Genomic DNA, 23,050 nt, shown 5'->3' on the forward strand with positions numbered 1-23,050 from the left:
GCAGGGCTGGGGGAGAGAAGGAGGTGGGGGCAGAGAGGGTAAGTCTTTTCTTCCCAGGGCCCTACTTTGGAGGAGAAATATTATTTTACAAAGAATTAAACAAAAAAAATATATAATAATAAAATAGCTGCGGCACCATGCAGCAGCCGAGATGGCATTTATAATCGCTCCCTCTGTTATCTGTATGAATTTACTTGTAACTAACAAACACAGAGCTCCCTTGACAGACACGCCGAACAATGCAAACTCCGCTAATTGCCGCAATTTTCTCTGTCATTTTCTTTAATTCCTTCATTTCGCCTCTCTTGAAATAACCCCGCAGGTCAGACCGAATGCTCCTATAATTAAAAGCATTTAATGTAGGAATTAGAAAGCTGCTAGGCTGGGAGGGAGGGAAGAAGGGGGGGACATATATATATGAAAAATACCTTCTTCTTTTTTTTAATACTTTGAAAGTTGCCAACTCTTAAAGTAACAAAGCACCAAATAACAACCCCTGCTGTTCGTCTCAGATTCAACGTCTCCTTGGTCTGTTAGGACAGGTTCAGAGGGAAAGGGGAGCCAAAGGCTTATACTACATCCATTTCCGTTCAGCACAAACTTTAATTTACAGAGGAGAGTGCTGGGTAGTGGTTAGAGTAGGGTCTCTGTGTCGCTGATCTCAGGGTATCAGGACTCCTGGGTTCTATGCTGTGGCTCTGGGAGCATGTGGGGGTGTCTAGTGGTTACAGCAAGGAGACTGGGAGTCAGGACTCCTGGGTTCTATTCCTGGGGCTAGGATGGAGCTGGGAATTAATGCTGGGTTTTGTCCTATGGTTCTGGGAGGGAAGTGGGGTCTAGAGGTTAGAGCCAAGGGGTGCAGTCAGAACTCCTTAGGACTATTCTGTGGTTCTGGGAGCATAGGGGGTCTAAGAACAGGAGAGGGGACTGGGAGTCAGGACTCCTGGGTTCTATCCCTGGGGTGGAGATGGGAGACAGGATTCCTGGGTTCAGTCCTCCGGCTCTCAGAGAGAGTGTGGTCCAGTGGGTGGCTGGGAGTCAGGATTCCCGAGTTCTGTGTGCAGCTCTGTCCCTGACTTGCTCTGTGACCTTCACCAAGTCATGGCTTCGTGCCTCAGTTTCCCCTGGGGCAACAGGGGCTGCGAGACTGAGAGAATGTTTGCAACGCATCTTTAAAAGCTGCCTCATAATAACAAGCCCTTCCGTGGCAGCCTCCTGCCAGGAGAGAGCTCCCTGCTTTCCCAGGTCAGACAGATGATCACTGTGGTCCCTTTGGCCTTGGAGATTCTGACAGCATTAAGGAGCTAAGCGTCTCCTGAATGGAGAAATAACCTGCCCTAGCCCTGGGAGATGCCGCAAGACATCAGCCTGCCGGGAACGCCTCCATGTGATCACATCAGCCTGCAGGTCCTCCCTTATTATGTGTATTACGGTAGCACCTAGAGGCCCAAATTTCATAGTCTCTGCCCCAAAGAGTGTACTTTATAGTCCAAAAGGCACAAAAGACAAAGGGGCAGACAACTGAGGCACAAAAAGGGGAAGTGACTTGCCCAGTTGGCACAGCGGGAACAGAACCCAGGTCTGGTGGCTTTTAGGCCTGGCCCGTCACCACTAGCCCACACTGCCTCTCACTTGGCAGGGGAGCCCCTCTTTCTCTATCCAGGTGCCTGTATATGCTCCCTGTCCCTCTAATATCTGGACGCTGCCCAGTCATTAATAAGCCCTTCATCACAGCCCCCTGGAAGCAACAGCAGGGGCATAAGCCCCATCGTACCGAGGGGGAAACTGAGGCAGAGCGCGCTCATGGGAAGAATGTTTGGAAGCACCCGGCATGCTGGGTGCAGAGCCCTGTTGATAGTCTGGCCCCAATGGTAGGCACTGGGCACCTGAGAAAATCTTGCCCCACGTGACGGGCCCAAGGTCACAGAGGGAGGCTGTAGCAGAGACAAGAACTGAACCCCAGTGACGGCCCAGGGCCTTAAATACTAGCCCATCCTTCCCACCCAAACCCCCACTGCCTCATTCTCTTCACCCACGTCCTTTTCTTTCCCTTCCCAGCCCACACTGCTCTCACCACTCAGCCATACTCCCCTCCGAGAGCTCGGCGGAGAACCCAGGAGTTCTGATTCCCAAGCCTCTAATCACCAACCAACACTCCCCTCTAACCTGCCCCTGGCGATTTTCCCACAGCTGCGTCATTGCCAGTTCTAACGTCTGCCCAGCCCTGCGCGCTGAGCGAGACGGCAGGCGAGCGAGAGGCCGGTTCCTGCCCTGACACGGCCCGTGGGTTGCCCCAAACAGCCCGGTGCCTGCCAGGACTGGGGGGGGGGGGCTTGTCTGTCACAGGACCAGATGGCAGGAGGGGAGTGGGAGCATGGCTCTGGGAGGGGAATGGTGTCTAGTGTTTGGGTGCGGGGCTGGACTCCCGGGGTCTCTAACTAGCTCTGGGAGGGGAGGGGAGGGGAGGGGTGGTTAGAGCTGGGACTCCTGGGTTCTATTCCTGGCTCTGAAAGGGAATCTGAAGGAGTAATTAGAGTATGGGGGACCCAGGAGTCAGGATTGCTGGGTTGATGCCTAGCTTAAGGGTGACCTGTGGATGAGTGAGAGCTGGGAGGGATGGGGAGTCAGGACTCCTGGGTTCTATTCCTGGTTCTAAGAAGGGAGTGGTGTCTAGTGGTTAGAGATGGGGGGGCTCAGAGTCAGGGCTCCGGGATCTTGGAAGGGAGTGATGTCTAATAATATAAACAGCGCGGACTGGGGTCAGGACTCCTGGGTTCTATCCAGGCTCTGGGAGAGGAGCGGTGTCTAGTGGTTACAGCAGGGGTGGCTGGGGCTCAGGACATCATGGGTTCTATCCCCAGCTCTTCTGCTAACTTAGTGTGACCTTGGACAAAACAACAGTGAAATCACAGCACCACTGCTCTGTGCCTCAGTTTCCCCCTCTAAATGCTACTGCAGTGAGGAGGGGAAGCAGAGATCACAGCCACAGGCAAGAAAGACTGGGCTGTAAAACCAATCGGTGGAGCAACTCAACCAAGGGAAGGCAAAGAGCTATGTTTCGGTCACCACCAAAATGACACTAAACTTACTCTGTCCACATAAACAGGGGCAGGGAGCAGTGCCTTCTGGGTACTACTATAACACAAATCACAAGGGTTTAGTGGGAGGTCGCTCCGAGGAGATGTTCCCCTCGCCAGAAGGGATGCATAGAAGAAGACCCCAGGCCGGACAGCACTGGGCTCATAGTGAACTTTTTGGTTCCTTGGCCATTCCAAAAAATTTTAAAGAAAAATCATTTCTGACTGAAAGAAACATTTTGTTCAACCCGGTTAAAAAAAAAAATTTGGAAGGAAATTTCCAAACAAAAAGTCATTTTGAACGTTTGCCCTTTCTTGGAATACATTTCAACGCGGTGCATTCTGCGAAACCAACAGGCATTCACAAAATGTTTCAGGGCCCCAAATCTGGGGTTTTCACTAAAAGAATTCAACCAGCTCTTAGGGCTTGTCTACACGAAGAGTTAGCACACGTCAAACTTGGATGTGACTCCAGTGCACGCCAAAAGTTTTCTAGTGTGCTTTGATCTATTCTGTTTTGACACAGGAGTACGGCGTTGCGCACTACAGAAATTTTAGTGTGCCGCAGCAGGGTCCACCCAGACATAGTGTGCAGCAGGCTAGTACACTGTAGAGTCAGATCCCAGCTTGCTGGAAGCGGCACGGGCCAAGGGACGTACTGGCCGCTGCTTCCAGCAGCTCCCATTGGCCTGGAGTAGCAAACCACAGCCACTGGGAGCCGCGATTGGCCGAACCTGCGGACGCGGCAGGTAAACAAACCGGCCCGGCCCGCCAGGGGCTTTCCCTGCACAAGCAGCGGAACGAGTTTGGGAACCACTGATCTAGACAAACCCAAAGTCTGACCTACATAACCCATGCCAGAGAGCCCCCATCCGCCACAGGTGTTCCTGCCTCCAGCCCATATCTGGTGGTTGAGCTAGAAGAGCATAGCTTTTGAAAATAAAAAGATACCAAGACTGAGGGAGATTTTCCCTAAGGGGAGGCTCTCAGCTTCCCTTTTTGCTTGTCCTCCCCGGACATAGAACTTGGGGTTTGGGCTTTAAAGTTTGTTTGCTTTGTTGGTTTCACCCCAGTCCCCATCTCTAGGAAACCAGAAAAGCCCACGCACATGTACATGCCCAACACGCTCTCTCCTGAGCCGAGATTTCTCTTTAAAAGGCACCTCACTTCCTTCCTCCCCCCTCCGCCTTCGCAAGAAGACTCCTTCCTTTTCAAGCCAGCACTGCTGAATAATTGAGCAGGATATTCTACGCGGCATGAAAGAGGCAGGGCTCAGTTCACGCCGCCCGTGTTCCAACAAGCTCTCTGGGCCCCTCCGGGGGCACCGAGCCACCGACACACCTCCCCCCCCTCCCTTGACCCCACTTTGAAGTGGGAAGTGGAAATTTCTGAATCTTGGGCACGGGACTCCAGTTCTGGTTACTCAGAGCCTGCAGCTTTACCATCACACCGTGAGATTCTGAGGGTCTCTGAACGGGCTGGTGGTCCAGTGAAACAGACAGACGGACCGAGCCTCGTACATAGAAAATTAATCATACACCAGGACAGGTCATCGACTCCTCAACTCGCCTGATTTTTTGTTTTTCAGCCCTCAGCTGCAGGAGCTGGCAACTCCCTAAGAATCACAGCTTCTGCTTCAAGAGCCTCAGGGCTACCGTAATACACCTAATAGAAATAAAATGTACAGCACCTAGCACAATTGGGGTCCCAGGCCATGATGACTGCAGCACCTAGGTGCTACCGTAATACAGCTAATAGCAATAAAATATAAAGTGCCTTCTAGTAGAATGGGGTCCTGGGCCACGACTGGGGTTCCTAAGTGCTACCATAATACAGCTAATAGCAATAAAAATGCACTGCGCCTATCATAATGGGGTCTTGGTCCATGACTGGGGCTCCTAGGTGCTACCGTAATATACCTAATAGCAATAAAATGTAAAATGCCTTCTAGCACAATGGGGTCCTGGGCCATGACTGGGTAGTCCTAGGTGGGACTCTATAGTAACCTAATAGCAATAAAAATGTACGGCACCTGACACAGTGGGGCTCCTAAATGCTACCATAATACAAATACATAATAATAATAATGCCATTTCTACCTTCAAATTAACCAAGGGATCGCTGGGGAGGTGTGCGTACATGTTTTACGAAGAAATGGCCAAATGCACACCTTGATCACTTTCCTTGTACACTGAATCCCATTCCCTACCCCTGCTCCTCTCGGTCTGTTTCTATTGAAAGCCCTTCTATGCAGGCTCTGTCCTACGGATCAATACAGTACCTGAGCCCCCTTCTAAATACCGAGGCCCCTAAACACATAGGATAACCCGAGCTCTTACAGTGCACTTTTCACCAGCAGATCTCAAAGCACTTTACAAAGGAGGCCAGCAGCATTATCCCCATTTTATAGACAGGGAAACTGAGGCATGGGGCAGTGAAGTGACTTGCCCAAGGTCAGCAGCTCAGCGGCAGAGCCGGAAATAAACCCCAGGTCTCACAAGCCTGAACTCCACAGCTGGGGTATCACAGATTGGACCCCGTCTGGGGCTGCTGATAAAGCAGGTCGCTTCTCCTTCACAGCAGAGTTCAGTGCTTGTAAAAAGCAGCCAGATATGCCAGCGCTGGCTCCTGGGCGTCCTCCAGGTAAGGTGCTACTTCTAGGAACAAAGGCTGTCCCTGGAGAACGGGCCCTGGAAAGCAGAGACTCTGAAAAGGATAAGCAACAATCAGGAGGTCCCAGTGTGATGCTGTGGCAAAAAAGGGCTAAGGCGAAGCTTGGATGTCTGAACAAATAGGGGAGAAGTCGGTAGGAGCAAGGAGGTCTTTTCCCTCTGTCTATGGCATGGGTAAGACCGATGCTGGAATCCAGTTCTGGCGTCCACGTTTTTAAAAGGCTGTGGAAAAATGCCAGGGAGTGACAGAGCTCAAATCAACAAGGGGATCCAAAGGCAACTTGATTACGGCGTCTCAGTAGCTTCACGGGGAACAGATCCCAGGTACTCATGGGATCTGTAATCTAGCAGAAAAAGAACCAACGGCTGGAAGCTAAAGCCGGGCAAATTCAAACTAGTAAAAAAGACCCCTAATTTTAACAGTGAGGACGGTTATCCATAGGAACTAACACCCAAGGGAAGTGTGTGTGGGGGATTTCTCCGTCTTTTGATGGCTCCAGATCCAGACCGGCTGTCTTTCTGGAATACGCTTTAGTCCGACCCAAGCTGCTGGGCTCACTGCAAAGGTCACAGGGTGAAACTCTGTGGCTTGTGTTATGCGGGAGGTCAGATGAGAAGATCTAACGATCTCTTCGATAGCCTTAAAACTGACGTATCCACAGAGCGGATCCAGCATATGGGCGGCAGCATTCCAGCGTCTTTTGATTTCCTTGGGATTTGGAAGCAGCACGCTGGGCCGCAGGGGCGAAAATGCAGGCCCGGCTCGGTGACCCTTTTAATACCGGGTTAAGGACCCACAGCTGGCCTGCTTACCGGCTCGCTTAACGAGGCACCGCTGGGCCCATTTCAGCTGCCTGGCTGGCCCAGCTGCCCGACTGGCTGAGGGGCCTAGCAAACCCGCTCTTGGGATCAGCAGCGCCAGCAGGCTACTCAAAGCATTCGCCTACGCCTACTTGTTCCCAGCCCTCCTCCTGCCTGGGATTCAGCCTTGCCCGTCATGGCTCACTCCAGGTAACCCGGTTCTGACCCCTGACTTTGGCTCTGACCCAGGCCTCTCACCCCTGGTCTCCCACTCCTGGTTCCTGACTCCAGCTGCAACCCTGGCTCTGACACCTGGCTACTGACTCCGGCTCCAACCACTAGGCACGACTGCCCACGCCCCGGTCCTTAATGGTTTCACTGCTGAAGCTACCGGACAAGGGGGCCAGCTATTAATGCCAACCGCAGTGGCAGATTTTACTGTCCTGCTGAGAACCCCCCTCAAATTCACTTCACTCAGGCCACCAAAACAGCCACAGCTCTCAGCAACAGACCGACCCTGTTGCAAACTAGCTGGGCCCCTCTCCATGTCGCCACCGATCTCCTGAGCCAGCCAGCCCCCTATTCAGGGTGCAGCTGTTGGCTGAGGAAGAGCTCGCTGGTGTCTGCTGAACAATACGAGATATTTTTATCCATTGAATGCTTCGATCCACTCAGCCAGCCGTGCATTCAGAGCACGAGGATCACGCCTCCCGGCTCCGCAGGCAAGAGGACCAGAAAATCTGCCTCACGCAAACTCGGCCTGGTTAGTTTAGCCAAGAGAAGGCAACTTGATTGTGGGCCACAAGCACCTACGCCTGGAGATTTCTGACAACGGAGGGCTCTTAACTGAGCGGACAAAGGCAGAAGGAGAGCTGATGACTGGGGGTTGAAGCTGGCCAAATGCAGACTGGAAACAGGGGTGCACGTTTTAACGGGGCGGGGGAGTAATCATTGGAACAAATGCCCCAGGGTCAGGGTGGCTGCTCCATCACTCGGCATCTCCAGCGACAGCAGAGGTCTCTTTCTAAAGGGATCCACACAAGATCTGGGCTGGATGCAGGGATCACTGGGTTACGCAGGTCAGACTATGTCAGGGGTTCTCAAACTGGGGGTCAGGACTCCTCAGGGGGTCATGAGGTTTTACATGGGGGGGTCGCGAGCTGTCAGCCTCCACCCCAAACCCCGCTTTACCGCCAGCATTTATAATGGTGTTAAATATAGAAACAAGTGTTTTTAATTTATAAGGGGGGTCGCACTCAGAGGCTTGCTGTGTGAAAGGGGTCACCAGTACCATAGTTTGAGAACCACTGGCCTACGTGATCAGAATGGTCCCTTCTGCCTTAGCCTCTACAGGGCTGATTAGCATCTCCACTGTGGGGTGAGTGTCATTTATGGTTGCTTTAAGGTCCCAATAACATGGCCAGAGTGCTGAAAGGGGCCTTTGAATTAGGCTCTGGAGAGATGAATTGTACCATCATGCCTTAGCACCCTCTCCTGCTTTACCAAGGCATCGTCCAACTGTCTTCACGCTCCCTTCCCTTCCTCAAGGACTGACCCACCCAAATGAAACTCTTGGGGGCAAGTATATATTGCTGTCCGGATCGACTTTCCGTAGTGTGACACCAGCTCCCGTGAGCTGCTGTAACCAACTCACCCCAGTGCCTGCCCTCCGCCAACCATCTTATCTCACTCACACCCGTTGGCAAGTTCTTAGAGGGGAGACATCCAAGTTAAAACCCAGGATTCTGCAGGGAGCCGTGCAAGTGATCCAATAGAAGCCACTTTCTTTTCCAAGCCAGTGCTGACCCCAAAGCCCCAGTATGGTGCTAGGGGCACTTTGTGCTACCAGGAGAGGGGTGAGGGCTCAGCAGGGGGTGCTCCCCCATCGCAGTCAGAGCTGACCCCAATTCCCCAGTGCAGCCCTAGGGTTCAGTAGTGGGCGCTCTCCCTTGGCAGCCAGCACTGATCCCAATGCCACAGCATGGGTCTAGGTATAAAACCAAGGCCCACAGTCCATTTGAAAGAGCCCCAGGGTCATGTCCAAAGTGCAGTTTGCCTCCCTGTTTCTCTCTCAGGCAGTCCTCGCTGTCCTAAATTGCCACATGCCCAGCTGTTAAAAACAGCTCCTTGCTTTCCACGCTCCACCCCAGAGGCAAATGCCTTCCAGCAGGGAGCAGCGAGATCTCCATCTAGAAGAAGGGCTGCTTTGGGAGAATCCCAACCTGAAAGCCAACCCAGCTGCTCCCCACCCACCAGGGGAAGCACTGGTGAATCCACACCTGGTTCTGTGCTCCTTGGCGGAACAGGAATCTCCCGTTGCAAATCCTGCCTGGCCAAAGGGCCGGTAGATCCCATCCCTGCCATTCAGCTCCGGCTAATTATCCCGTCGCTCTGATTGTAAAGATGATTCACAGATGTGTAGCCCATTAGCCACTGCGCAGTCCGCCCCCGCAACCCCCACCCCGGCTTCCTTCTCGTGCACAACGACACCATTAAAGCGAAGAATTCGATGACTGTGGCCCCTACTTGCCAATTGCTCCTCAATAAATTTGGAATACGGAAAATTCCCAGTCCACTGCTCTAACCATTAGACTACACTCCCCTCCCAGAGCCAGGGACAGAACCATGCCACCCAACTTTAATCTCCCCCAGAGATTGCATAGGACCCAGGAGTCCTGACCCCCAGTGCCTGGCTGCTCTAGCTACTGTCATCCGTCCCAGAAACGGGGATAGGACCCAGGAGTCCTGCCCGCCGCAGCCCTCCAGCCCTCCCCTTTACAATAGCAAAGGGAGAGTCGGTCTAGAAAGCACTCGGGGACCCTTCCGGATGGGATGGATGGTAGAAACGCCGCTTGTCTTTCCGAAAGAAGGGAGCAGGTGTTCTGAGAACACTGACCTCAGCCAGCTGGGCAGCAGTGACCCACGGGATCAGGGACGATATTTACCATGCCATGGGTAAGTGACAAAACCTTAGCTGCCGCCATAACCCAGATCAGGCAGGTTCAGTGGGATGCAGCGGAGCTCAGAACTCAGGGGAGTTTCTACAGGGTGATCCCTTAGGGCGAGCACTACCCAGTGGAAACAGCAAGAGAAACTGAAGTCACCCTCCTTGGAAACCTAACAGGGAAGGCGGAAGGTTTCAACGTGCACCTGGGAAAGAGGAGGCCGGGAGGCTTGGAGAATGAAGAGCCGCTCACCTCTAGGGGACTAGCTCCACTCCACCTCTCACTGACAGAGGTAGGAACAGAACCCAGGAGTCCTGAATCCCCGTCCTCCCTGCTCCAACCCTTAGACCCCTCCCCTCCCAGAACTGCATGTTTCTACAGAGAGCAACAATATTTGGAGTGACAAAAATTCATGTTAACAACAGTCTTGGAAGGGCTATTAATTAAACATCCTGTATCAGGGCTTAAATCAATCTCTATTAGAGATTAGGGTGAGACCTAATGTAAATCGTAAATTACACGGCCAGAAGGGACCACTGCAATCCTCTGGTCTGACCTCGTGTCTAATACAGGCCAGAGAAATGCCCTGAATTAACTCTTGTTTGAACGAAACACGTTCGTTTATAAACACGTCCCATCTTGATTTAAAAACCGCCAGGGACGGAGAATCCACCATGACCCTTGAGAAGGTGTAAATTTTTAACAGTGAGAGTAATTAATCGTTGGATCCTCCATCACTAGCAATTTTTAATTGAAGGTGGGATATGTTCCTAAAGAAACTGCTTTAGGAATGATTGTGGGGCAGTTCTCCGGCCTGTAGGGTGACCAGATGTCCCGATTTTATAGGGACAGTCCCGATTTTTGGGTCTTTTTCTTATATAGACTCCTATTACCCCCCACCCCCTGTCCCGATTTTTCACACTTGCTGTCTGGTCACCCTACCGGCCTGGGTTATGCCGGGGGTCAGAGCAGATGATCACAACGGTCCCTTCTGGCCTTGGAATCTCTGCATCTAGAAACGTGGGGGCAGCTTTATCCAAAACCTGCAATTGTGGGGTTCGTACCCCTTCCTCTGAAGCATCTGGCACAGACCACTGTCGGAGACAGGAAACCAGGCTAGATGGGCCTCACTCTGATCCAGCCTGGTAGTTCGCATGTTCCTAACTCAGCACAAATAAAAAGCATTGCAGGGAGAAGATCAAATGGGTAAATAGCCTTAAAATCATGCTCCCAAACTCTTGGCAAAACAGCAGCAATGAGAGTGGGACGAGTGGTCAGCTGTCCTGGCCCCAGGAGACGCCCTCAGCCAGTTTTCACTTGAACTCGCTCCCTGCGCCACGCCTCCAAATTGTATTGTGAGCCGAGCCCATCACAGGAGATCAGCAGAAGGATCGTGGCAGCTGGACGTCCCCTAACAGCCTCCTCCCTATCCAGCGCTTGTAATCAGAGCTGGGCCAATAACTGGGTTTTGGGTTCCAAAAAAACAAAACAAAAAAACCTTCTGGATCGAAAATGAAAATTTTCAACATTTTCAGCAAATTGAAAAGTAAAAAAAAAAATTGTTTCAGGTGGAACGAAACATTTTGACTGTTTTTAGAAACATTTTTGATTTGCTAATAAAGTTAGAGGGAGGGGTTTCTTTGTTTCTTTGTTTTTTTTTAACAAAAGCAAAAAAAGTTTGGATTGGTTGGTTTAGGGTTTTCTTTCAAGGGAAACAATTAGGCGAAACCGGCAAGAATTCACAAAATGTTCCGGTTTCACTGAACCTGCCTTTTGTTTTTTTTTTTTAACTGAAAAAAGTTTGGTTGAAATTTTTTCCCGAGATCTACTTAGAATACTCCCAGGACAGCTGTTGTCTGTGGAGACAAGGGGCAGGCATGTGTGTGTCAGAGTGTTAAAGCATCCCAGCAAATGCTTGTTGTGTGGCCTCTATATTCTATAGATGTGGAAGCCTGGATTCTGCAGCACCCTGCACCCCAGGGGGGAGAGAGACCTCAGTGTTCAACATCTTGCACCCCTTTCCTCCAGCACCCTGCACCCCCAGAAGAGGAAGAGGGCACTGCCTGTATCCTTTAGCGTCGTGCACGCCATCCTCTGGTGCCCTGCATTCAGGGGGCCCCCCTCTGGATTCTCCAGTGCTCCAACACCTTGCGCCGTCCTTTGCACCACTGCAACGCACGCCTAGATCAGAATGGCACCGATTTGCTCTCCTGTTGCCCTGGTGCAGATGACGCAAGGTGAATCAGTCCCAGGGGCTTTGCATCTTGTGCTTCTAGAACAGGCTCTTCCCGCACCCCCCCCCGTTCCCACTTGGGAGATGCAGACATGATTCTTGCTCTGGAGACGCTGGGGGTGGGGAGGGAGGCATATCTTGCATCAAGCGGCGGGGACAATCTGGGTCAATTAGATTGAGAGGCTGGTAATTGTGGCTGGATCTGGGCCAGGCCTCCACAATTCACCTTTACAAGGCAACCAGCAATGGGGTTGGGTTTTTTTTAAGCCTGGGAGGGAAAAGAAAACATGATTTCACCCTCCTACAAGCTCAGGGCAGAAGGCAGCTCTGGCCAGCCTCCCCTTCCCTGACAGCTGAGCAGCCGTTAATCCTCACTGAGAGGTCAGCACCCGCCGGGGCCATGGCTCTCCGGGACCCTGCCCGACCTAGGGGTGTAGCGTGGGTCAACACATTGCTTTGGTTGAGCCAGTTCTGAACCTCTCCCCTGAGGCAACCCCCAAGGACTTTGGGGTGGTCTGTGCCAATTGGGGTGCAGGAAATACATGCTCCCCTGCAAGGCTCTGCATGTCTTTGCCCCCTCCCCAGTTATCTTTCCTGGACTCCTATCGTGTTCTTCCCTCCACTCCACCAGTGATGCGGCTTCAACACTCGGTCTATCAGCCTCCCCCGGGGCTGCTCCCTACTCAAGGAACAATTTCCCCAAGCCAGGCTGGGCAGCCACTATTCTGCTTTCGGCCAGAGGCCTCCCATCCCCTCCAATGCCCACAAAATGCAGAAAGCCTGTGGCCACCAAGCCTGGCTGTTAAGCAAAAGGGAGAGAGGTGGCTTGTTCCCTGGGAGGGGTTGGGCTCTGCTGCTTGTGAGGCCTCTGCTGTCTCCCCTGCTCCAGCTCTGCCCCACTGCTGGCTGGGGATAAAGCTGGCTTCCTGCATAATAACCCAAGCTGAAGAATCCCGCCCAGCCGTTCCTGCATCCAGCCCCTATCTGGTGGGCGAGCCGGAGCATGGTTTGTAGAAAAGAGACGTCCAATCTCGACTCCAAGCGATGGAGATTCCACCCCACCTCTGGGTCAGTTGCTTCCAATGGTTAATTTCCCCTCACGGTTAAAAATGTGCATCTTATTTCCAGCCTGAATGTGTCTCATTTTAGCTTCTAATCACTGGATCTCAGTCAGCCTTTGTCTGCCGGACTAGAAGGAGAAATGAGTCAGAAGCATTTATCTATTCCCCCTAAACACACACCTTTCCCCGCCCCGCCCCCCAAGACAAGTACATTAAAGCTAGTCAGTTTCACTTTGTCTGTAGTCAGTTTCACTTTCTGGTTATCCCAGTTCGGTTTCCAACACAGCAGGGAACATAACAATTAGCCAGACTGAATCAGACCAATCTAGTCCCGTATCCCATCTCTGACAACGGCCACTATCAGTGGCTTTATAGCAAGCCGCAAAATCCGCTGTAGTGATGGGGTAACTTGCCTCCACGGACACTATCTTCCTGACCCTCAACACTTGGTAGGTGCCTCCCTGGAGCATGAGGATTTATAGCCCTTCCTACGCATTTGGGGCCCCAATTTGTCATTGCCTTGTGCTTTGGGTGGTCCTCTACAGCAGTGCAAAGCAGGAGCCTTTCATGCCCACTTTTGCACTTGTGGAAAGCACCATGCAAAGGGCAGAGCAACAGTGAATTGTGCCCTTGGGTTATTTTCCCCCCTTTGACCCTTGGCGTTTAACTCAGAATCTTCTGATTACCCCCTTGAAATCCTTTTCCAATTCCTGCTGAGCCACTAACTTCCCTTGTGGCCATGAGTTCCACAGATGTAAATGTGGGCTTGAAATTAGTGACTAGTAAATACTATCTAGCTCTTTTCATCTGTTGATCTCAAAGTGCTTTGCAAAGGAGGACGGTATTCTACCCATTTTACAGCTGGGGAAACTGAGGCACGGAGAGGGGAAGCGACTTGCAGGCCAGTGGCAGAACTGGGAACAGAACCCAGGTGTCCTGAGTCCCCAGCCTCTCAGTAGGCCACACTTCTTCCTACCTTTAAGGCCCACAGCAAGACTGCATTAACAGAGGCCAAATGTCCTCAGTTAAGAGGAAGGATGGTCCAGAAAGAAAGCCTGTATACAGCACCTGGCATTCCCAAGTGGTCTCCCATCCAAGTACTAGCCAGGCTCAGGTCAGTTTAGCGTCTGAGATCAAGTACGGTCTGGCTAGGAAGGATTGCCCAGTCTTTAGGGTGCTACTGTAGGATTTGAGAGAGGTGAGTTCAATCCCCTGCTCCACCACAGATTGCCCGTGTGACCTTGGGTAAGTCACTATGCTGCTCGTTGCCTCAGTTTCCCCATCTGTACATTGAGATAATAGCTCTGCCCTGCCTCCCAGAGGCGCTGTGAGGTTAAAGAACGCAAGATGCTCAGATGCTGTGGTGAGGTGATGGGGGCTAAAGTAGACAGACACAATCTCTGTCCTACCGCCTCCCCAGCCACTTTCAATAAATAAATTATTCAGACTAAACGGTACAACACAGACCTCTCCGCATCGCTGCATTTCAGCAGACCACTGGTGCTTTACAAGTACCTGCAAGTCACCGTGGTAAGTACAACGTGACCACTCAGAACATCAAGGCTGGACTAGCACTCAGATCTCACGGCTTCACAAGCCCAGACCCCGCCAGTTGAACTAAAGGAGAATCGCCACTAGCTGTTATCAGTATAGGGGTCTATGACACACAGGTGAGCAGTTCTGATCCCATCCAGCAGAGGGCACCGGCGCATGCACACACAAGAGCCAGTCATGCTTTACCCAGGGGCCAATGTTTTCCAAAGTGACTATTCATTTTGGCAAGTATCAGGGGGTAGCCGTGTTAGTCTGTATCCACAAAGACAACAAGGAGTCCGGTGGCACCTTAAAGACTAACAGATTTATTTGGGCATAAGCTTTCGTGGGTAAAAAAAACCTCACTTCTTGAACCTCACTTTTTATTCCTTTTGGGGGCCTCGCTTTTAAGGGGTCTCAAGCTGCGTAACTGGAAGGGGCTGATTTTCAGAGGGCAAGTGATCAACATTTTCTGAAAATCAGCCCCCCACACACACACTTTTAAAAGCATCTCAAAATCTCTAGCCAGGTCTGAAAATCTTAGCCCGTGAAATCTGACTCCTCATCTAGTGGTTACAGCAAAGGACAACTCTCCACCCTCCCGCAGATCTGAGACCAGAACCCTGCAGTCCAGACACCCAGGCCCCGACTGTTGTAAACCCACTAGACCCCACTCCCCTCCCAGATGTCAGAACAGACCCCCAGAGCCCTGACTCCCAGCCCCCATCAAAACAACAGAAATCGGTCTTGGAGCCAGCGGGCCCCTTTTCAAACCTCAGAGATCCACCCCAAAAACTGGCAGCATCTTGCTGGCTTTTTCTTTAGAGAATTCAACTCCGCTTTGGGCGGCTGGATGACTCAGGGAAATCAGACTGCCTTTGCTGTCAAATTAGGAGCAATTTGAGCAATTGGGCTCTCTGCAGATGTTTAATAAACTGCTGATTATTAATCAATGTGACCTTAATATTTTCCCTGGTTAAGCCTGGAAGACTTTTGCTGTCAGCATAAATGCTGCTAATTTCACTAATGCAATTGATTAGGAAATTGGCCCCGGGTCAAAGATGCTAATTAGCACTAGAAATGGTGCAGGCCAACAGCTTTATTTGAGAATGGGGAGGGGGTTGCATTACTTTAGGACCAGAGCAATTGCCAAATCCAGGGTCCTGAGAGATGATCCGGTGCCTGTAGGAGGAAGGAAATTGAGCCCAGGAAGGAGGAGGGACGTGGAGTTCTGTTATATCCCATGTGGATCTCCCACTCAAACATACAGACATCGCTACATCCAGTGGTGACAAGGACCCAGATCCTGCATGGTATTTACATGCCTGACTCCCTTCGGTAGCTAAATGCTTTTGTGAGGAGGGATAGCTCAGTGGTTTGAGCATTGGCCTGCTAAACCCAGGGTTGTGAGTTTAATCCTTGAGGGGTCCATTTGGGGATTGGTCCTGCTTTGAGCAAGGGGTTGGACTAGATGACTTCCTGAAGTCCCTTCCAACCCTGATATTCTATGACCTAGAACTATGATTTCTATCAGCCGTCTCCCCTAGTCCCACTAAGGGCAGCCGAGTTTCCCTCCTCATCTTTGGGCATACAAGAGCCCAGGTGATGCTGTCATGGCAACCCCCAAAGAGGTCAGCAATAACTCCCCTATCCCAGCTGACGGGGGGTAGGAAGAAGCAGGAACCCCCTGCCCTCTCTGTACAGGCTCAGAGATGGACTGAGAGCAGTAAAGGGACATTTTAAAGACAGTGTTGCCTAGTGGGTGGGTTACTGGCCTGAGACTCAGGATGGGGTCTATTCCCATCTCTGCCAGCGTAAAGTCTCTTCCAGAGCTGGGGGCGAGATATCAAAATGTTTTCCCACGGCAAATCGGGACAAAAAGTCAAAATTTTCACGAACCGAAAAAAAATAATTAAAAAAAAAAATTTCAGTTGGGATCAATTGAAACGTTTCCTTTTGATTTCAGGCATTAAAAAAAAGTATTCTGATTTGCTGAGCTGTCTGAACAAAAACTAGTTATGAACGAGAGAACCAGAAAAATCAGAAAATCATTCTGAAAATATGTCAAAACGAAACAATTGTGAAATTTTTTTCCCCTCCAAACATTTTTCAAGTAGAAAAGTCTGTCAAAAATTTCCCGCGGAAATGTCCCCTTTTGACCAACTGGTATTTTCCAACAAAAAAGCGTTTTAGTTGAAAGATTCCCAACTAGCTGTGGTCGTCTCCTGCCTGCGTGCCTCAATTTCCCCAGACATGGGGAGAATGAGCCAGAAGACTTCCTTTGAAGAAGGCTTTGAAATCCACGGATGAAAAGTGCTGTATAAGTATTACAACTATACGAAGCCACATCAGTGTGCGAGTCCTAACAAAAGGAAGTTCGGGTACCAGAACAGCGTCTCGGCATGATTCGACCCCTAGGTCACCTGTATTCTAATGGAACAAGCGCTGCTCAGAGCCAGGACTCCTGGGTTCTAACCCCGACTCACTGTGTGACCCCGCGCCTCAGGTATATCTATCAGGAATAATGACAACGCTCTGATCCGCTCCCCAGCTCACACAGTGTCAGGAAATCAGGATTATTTTGTTTGGTTTTTTTCAAAGCAATGTTCACCAGGATATTTGAAAGTGCGAGGGTATTTCCTACTGCAAAGGTGGAGGTCCACTCATAACAGGCAGGGCACTTTTGATGCAAGAAAGGACGCAAATGTAGGCCTACCCCCAAAATGATAGCCTGCAAGGAAAACTTTGCAGCTATAGCTTGGCACCTGGCGTGCTTTGCAGGTGGAAGCAAAGAGGCAGGTTAGGATCCTCATTTTATAGCTAGCGTAACCTTGTCCAAGGTCACGCAGTGTCAGACCTGAGAATAGAACCCAGGAGTCCTGGTTCCCAGGCCCCCACCCTTCTCTAAACCCTTGCTCATACCCCCTCTCCCAGCGATCCTGACTCATACTCCTCCCTACCCCCTGGCTCTAACCCCTAAACCGCACTCCTCTCCCAGAAACGGAAGCCAGGAATCCAGATCCCCCCTCACAACCCCTAGGCCCCACTCCCCATCACACCACCTCTTTCCCCCCCCTAAGGCCCAGCTGCAACGATATCAAAAGCAGATCGAGTTCTCAGGCACCCGGCATCCTCTTGCCAAGCGCATCATTATCATAATTCCTCTCCCAACAGATCTTGGCTCCGCACGCCAAAGGAGAGGCAAACTGTGTGTCGGAATCCGTCTGTGCGTGAATGTCCCGGGGGTGGAGGGGAGGAATGGACAGCAATGGGGCTGGTCTCCCCAGCTCCCCTGTAACAATAGGCAGATGTTTATCCCTATTTCAGGGAACACATGTTATTTGCCTGATAACTACCCCGCGGGTAATGACAGTAATCAGAAATCGCTGGAAGCCTGTATTCTTCCGAGGCAGTTAATTTGCTTAATTACACACTTGGAAGCTGCATTATTTAAATGGTGATTTATTGCGTGGCTAATCAATGCTATTTTCTGTGCGCTCTGGGTGCGAGGGAGCGCGCACATGTGTCGGAATGGAGCAGCCGATGCCCCTTCGATAAGACAAGGGCAGGGAGAGCTGGGGGTGGGAGGAGATGGAGGAGTCACAATGCCCTCACTGGGCACATATCAGGAACCCCCAGGAGCTGGCCGAATTTGCTGTGGCTGGTCCACACAGAGGATAAGAGTCTACTGCTGCTAGCAGCTAATGAAGTGACTCTTCTAGGGTAATATTTCGGAGCCAGTGACTAGGGGACTGGACTGAGATCTGGATTCTGTTGCCGGCTCGACCATGGACTTGCTGTCTGATCATGGGCAAACTTGGGGTTCTGTTTTCCCCTCTTGGCCTTTGCCCGCCTTGTCTGTTTAGCTTATAAACTCTCTGGGGCAGAGGCGCGGGGGAGAACTTCTGCCGCAGGGCCTGAGAATCAGCTTAATAAAAGTGTGAGCCCTGGCACTAGTAAGTGTCGCCGGTGCACGGGGGGCAGGGCGGCGGGGGGGGGGGGTTGAACAGACGACAGGCAAGAAACCCCCATTAGTATTTTAAAAGATAATATTCACCATCTCATGGGCTTGGGGCCAGCCAATCTCATGATGTTTCGGGGTCCGACCTGTGATTTTCACACCTTTAGGGTTGGTCACCCTAGGTCAACAGCCCTGCCTTGCCCCACGGGGAGTTGAGTGTGGGTCAGATACCACTGTGATGGGGGTCAGTATAAATGGAGTATAATCCCTCTTTGCTTCATGATCCATTGGTTTTTTTTTCCCAGCATTCATCACTAAGGGGGGGGGGTTCTTGCAGGTGGGCACAGTGGGGGGGAGCCCTAATCCTTCTGCTTCCCCGCAGCTTTCAGCTCTTACCTTTGCCGGCAGGGCCAGGCGGGGGGCTCCCTTCGGCCCGCAGCCTCCACGGGGGGTCGCCGTGGTTGGCAAAGTCGCGCATCTTGAGGTAACTGATGGTGAGGCGGACGATGGAGGCTTTGTCCAGCTGGCTGGTGATGGCGCCGGGCAGGGGCAGCATCTTGGCCAGCTCATAGAACTCGAAGTTCTCCTTGCCGCGCCGGGAGCGGGCGGCATTGCGGGACTTCTCCTTCCGCAGGGCCTGCAGACTGGGGGAAGGGGGAGCACACACAGACCGGGGTTAGAGAGCGCGAGGGTTGGGGGTCAGGGGGCTGCTCCCCACCCGCCATCTTCCCGACTCAACCAGGCAACACTGGTCCCCCCGCAGCCACCATAGAGGGCACTGCCACTGCCCTCGCCCCCCAACCCCCACCCAATGTGCAGCCACCCAGCCTGGCCCCCCAATGCAACGCTGCTTTGGAACGTTTTCCGTTGTGGTTGGAGCCACGATGAATTTTTTTCTCCTGATTTTTCGGAAGGGCCCAGACCTCTTGGTGCTCAGTAGCTAGAACGTGGCGGGCTGGGAAAGAGAATTTGCCTTCCAGGATGTGTGCAGAGGGATACTAAATTGGCAGGGCCTCTGGGGAGCGCAGAAGGGATAAATGAGGAATTTATTGGCCCATGGGATGCTCAGAGGGTCTGACGCTGGAGTGGAGAACAGAGACCCAGCACCCCAAACACTAGTCCCCTCATTCTCATTTGCTAGCACCCAGGCACCGGAGCAGAAGTCCACCCTTGCATCTGGCTCTGGACAAGACACCGTGGCAAGGGGGTCCGAGCATGGGCTGGTCCTGCTGCTTCCCAGACTGTGTCTGCTCTATGGACTCCAGACCTCCGGCCCGACAACCCGGCCCCTCAAAACAAATTAAAAATAAAATCCCTCACTTTTTTTTCTTTTAAATCACAATTTTGCATCTGGTACCCCCAGCACTGAATGCCTTCAGATTCATGGATTTCCCAACCTCCCTTTAAGGGTATCCTCCTTTTACAGATGGGGAAACTGAGGCCTGGGGCAGCCTAAGCAACCCGCTCAAGGGGCAGTGAATTGAACTTTGGTCTCCTGAAGCCCTACCCACTAAGCCCCCCTTCCATCCACAGCCAAAGAGGGAACGTATTCTCTGAAGCACCAAGGATGCATCTATACTGCAAAAAAACAAGCCCCTGGCACTGAGCCTCCAAGCCCCCAACTGACTCAGGTTCACACTACGGGGCTTCAAACAGCAGTGGAGATGTTCCTGCATGAGCCGGAGCCTGGGCTCCGAAACCCAGAAAACAGGGCGGGTCTCAGCATCTGGACTCAGCCCGAGTGGGAATGTCTACACTGCAGTTTTAAGCCCCAAGCTGACAGTCACCGCAGGGCGAGGGGTATCTCTGCCACCACCCAGCCCGCTGCAGAGCTGAGCAAATAATGGGTTTTGCAGATCAGGCACCAAATCGAAAAATAAAATAAAATTTTAAAACATTTGGTTTGATTCCACCGAAACAAATGCATGGTTTTTTCCCCCAAAAATGTTTGGCGTTGAATTAAAAACTTGAAAGAAATTTCAAAACAATTACAACTTTTTGGTCACTTTGAAAGGATTGTGTTTTGAGTCAGCTGTTTTCAGGCGTTTTCCACCTTTTTCTGTGATTTTTGTTTGTTTGTTTGTTTGAGGATTTTTTTTTTAATTTGGGTGTTTTTCACGCTTGTTTGGGGGGATTTTAGTTTTTTGTTTTGATTTGGGTGTTTTCCACCCTCTTCTGTGGCTGCGTGTTTGTTTTATTAAAGGCCGATCTGAATTTGAAACGGCATTTTAAAACAAAAGTTTTTTGCAATAAAACCACCTTTTTCCCTCCGCTGAAGCTATTGGCGCCCCGAATTCATGGATCGTTTCGAAGCACAGAGAGATGCATTTCTCCATGAAAAGTCTGTTGGAAAATTTTCCCTCCGCTCTAGACATGAGCACAGCTGCAGTTGCCAGGCCTGGCTGGGGGGATCCCTAAATGGAAGGGGCTCCCACTGTGGGGCTGGTGGCATCAGACCAGGGATCCCAGGAGCGGGTGGGACACTCGCTGGCACATTTCCAGTTAGTCCCATGAGGCGGAATATGCAATTCTGGCCATGAGTCGCCCCGGGAGCTGCTGGGACTTGTTTGTCTAGCGTCAAGTCTAGGCTCACGGAACGGCTAATAACCATGGAGCGTTCTGGGTCCTCTCCCCATGAGGACACAACCCTCAGCGACGGGTCCCCAAGGACACCGGGGAAAACTCTCTATGCTTGGCTGCTGGCCAGCTCAGCCTCCAGCTGGGAGCCCCGCCGGTGGCCGAATGGAGGGGGCTGCATTTGTGTGGGATGTTTCAGCCCCAGGGTTTCTCCCTTCAGAGATTTGGTGGGGGGTGTGGGTGGGGGAGACCCTTAAAAGCGTCAGAGCGACAGTTCGGTTCAGTGCCAGACGTTTGGAGGCTGGTCCCTGCTACCCCAGGATGAGAGACTGTCAGCAAGCGGGCCTGGGAAAATCCTCACCGTGGGGAGGGGCTGGAAGAGCAAAGGGTGCAGCAGGAGGGGGTACAGCAGGGGGCTAGAAACCAGGACTCCTGGGTTCCATTGCCAACTTAGGGGGAAAGCGTTTAGTGAGTTGAGCAAGGAGGATTTGAGGTCAGGACCTCTGGGGTCTATTCCCAGCTCTGGAAGGAGAGTGGGGTCTAGTGGTTAGAATAGGCGGGACTGGAGGCCAGGACTCCTGGGTTCTATTCCCAGTTCAGGGGCAGAGGGAAGTGGTGTCTAGTGGTTAAAGCAGGGACTCCTGGGTTCTATTCCCAGGCTGGGATGAGAATGAGGACTAGTGGTTAGAATAGGGGAATAGGAGCCAGGACTCCTGGGTTCTAGTCCAGATCTGGGAAGAGAGTTACTTGGGACAGTTACTTCTCATTGGGCCTCAGTTTCCCTCAAGGACACCACCATCTCCAGGGGGTTGTCTGGCTTTATTAACCCACACCTGTACAGTGTTTTCAGACACGCAGGTGGAAGGGGCTATATATGTGCAAAGAATCCATCCTCTTCAGCATCTTACCAGGGCACCGGCTGATTCTTAACCAACAGTCCTTGCAAGAAGTCCCACTCTACGCTAACGCACTTCACCTCATTGCCGAACGGGGCTGCCATCTTTACTGGGGGCGCTGTGCTCCAGATCGGCTGACTTCAGGCAGTCTCTGAGCGGCTGCCTCTGGAGAAGGGCCAGGCGTCCTACAAGAACAAGAGGAGAGAGAGGGTCAGTTCTCTTCCCCCCACCAGGGAGCCGACGCACAGACAGAGGAAGCGCCTGTTGCCAAGGGCTAGGGGATGATGAAGAAGAGGAGAGACTAGGGTGACCCCTGTGGGAGGCAGTATGGCCTAGTGAATAGAGTACAGGCCTGGGACATGGGAGACCAGGGTTCTAGTCCCAGCTCTGCAGAGTGACCCTGGGGGAGTCCCTTTCTGTGCCTCAGTTTCCCATGCCTCTATGGGGAAAATAAGCCCCTCCTTAGATTGTGAGGTCTGTGGGGCAGGGACTGTCTCTCACTCGGTGCTACCATAACTCACGCCAGCTATAGCTACACTAGCACTGCAGAGTGCTCCTGGTTTGCCAGGATAGCTGCATCTACGCTAGGGGCATTTGCCGGCACTACTGTCAGTCACAGATCCCAGCTCTTCATGCCCCTGCCTGAAGGAAGTCTGCTATGCAGACCTGGTCTTTGCTCAGGCAGGAGGCTTGGTCCTAGATAACGGTGGATCACCTGCTCATAGAATATCAGGGTTGGAAGGGACCTCAGGAGATATCTAGTCCAACCCCCTGCTCAAAGCAGGACCAACCCCAACTAAATCATCCCAGGCAGGGCTTTGTCAAGCCGGGCCTTAAAAACCTCTAAGGATGGAGATTCCACCACCTCCCTAGGGAACCCATTCCAGTGCTTCACCACCCTCCTAGTGAAATAGTGTTTCCTAATATCCAACCTAACCTCCCCCACTGCAACTTGAGACCATTGCTCCTTGCTCTGCTGGGCATAAGCTAAGATTGCAGGTGTATCCTTCAAGGATAAGCGATGGAGACAGGCACAATCTCTCCTTAGCATAAATGGGGGAGACCACCAGGCTCGCTGGACCTCTCACCTCTACGTGAGATCAGAGCAACGCCCCCCTCTTTGACTCTGGGGTCCCCTCTGATGCGGGTACAGACCAGCACATTCACTTATTGGTCTGCATCGTGCAGGGAACAGCTGCCAGAGAGGTTAATAATCTTAGACTACTATTATTACAGTAACACCTGAAATCAGGGCCCCGTCGGGCCGAGCGCCACCTAGACACACAGCGACCGA

The 23,050-nt window shown here is 51.9% G+C and overlaps 1 protein-coding gene across 1 annotated transcript in view; it reads right to left on the reverse strand.

The window, feature by feature from the left end:
* The window catches only part of NPAS1 (neuronal PAS domain protein 1), a 73,458-nt gene extending 51,598 nt beyond the window's left edge, over nt 1–21,860 (reverse strand). Inside the window, exons 1-2 of the mRNA XM_026658824.2 lie at nt 21,769–21,860; nt 18,680–18,927 (exon numbers count right to left, since the gene is read on the reverse strand). Of these exons, the coding sequence (XP_026514609.1) occupies nt 18,680–18,927; nt 21,769–21,860 (340 nt within the window). The remainder of the gene's footprint in view (nt 1–18,679; nt 18,928–21,768) is intronic.
* Between the last annotated feature and the right edge of the window lie 1,190 nt (nt 21,861–23,050).

Source organism: Terrapene carolina, unplaced genomic scaffold, assembly GCF_002925995.2.
Source record: "Terrapene carolina triunguis isolate 2854851 unplaced genomic scaffold, T_m_triunguis-2.0 Scaffold517, whole genome shotgun sequence".
Classification (NCBI taxonomy): Eukaryota; Metazoa; Chordata; order Testudines; family Emydidae; genus Terrapene; species Terrapene triunguis.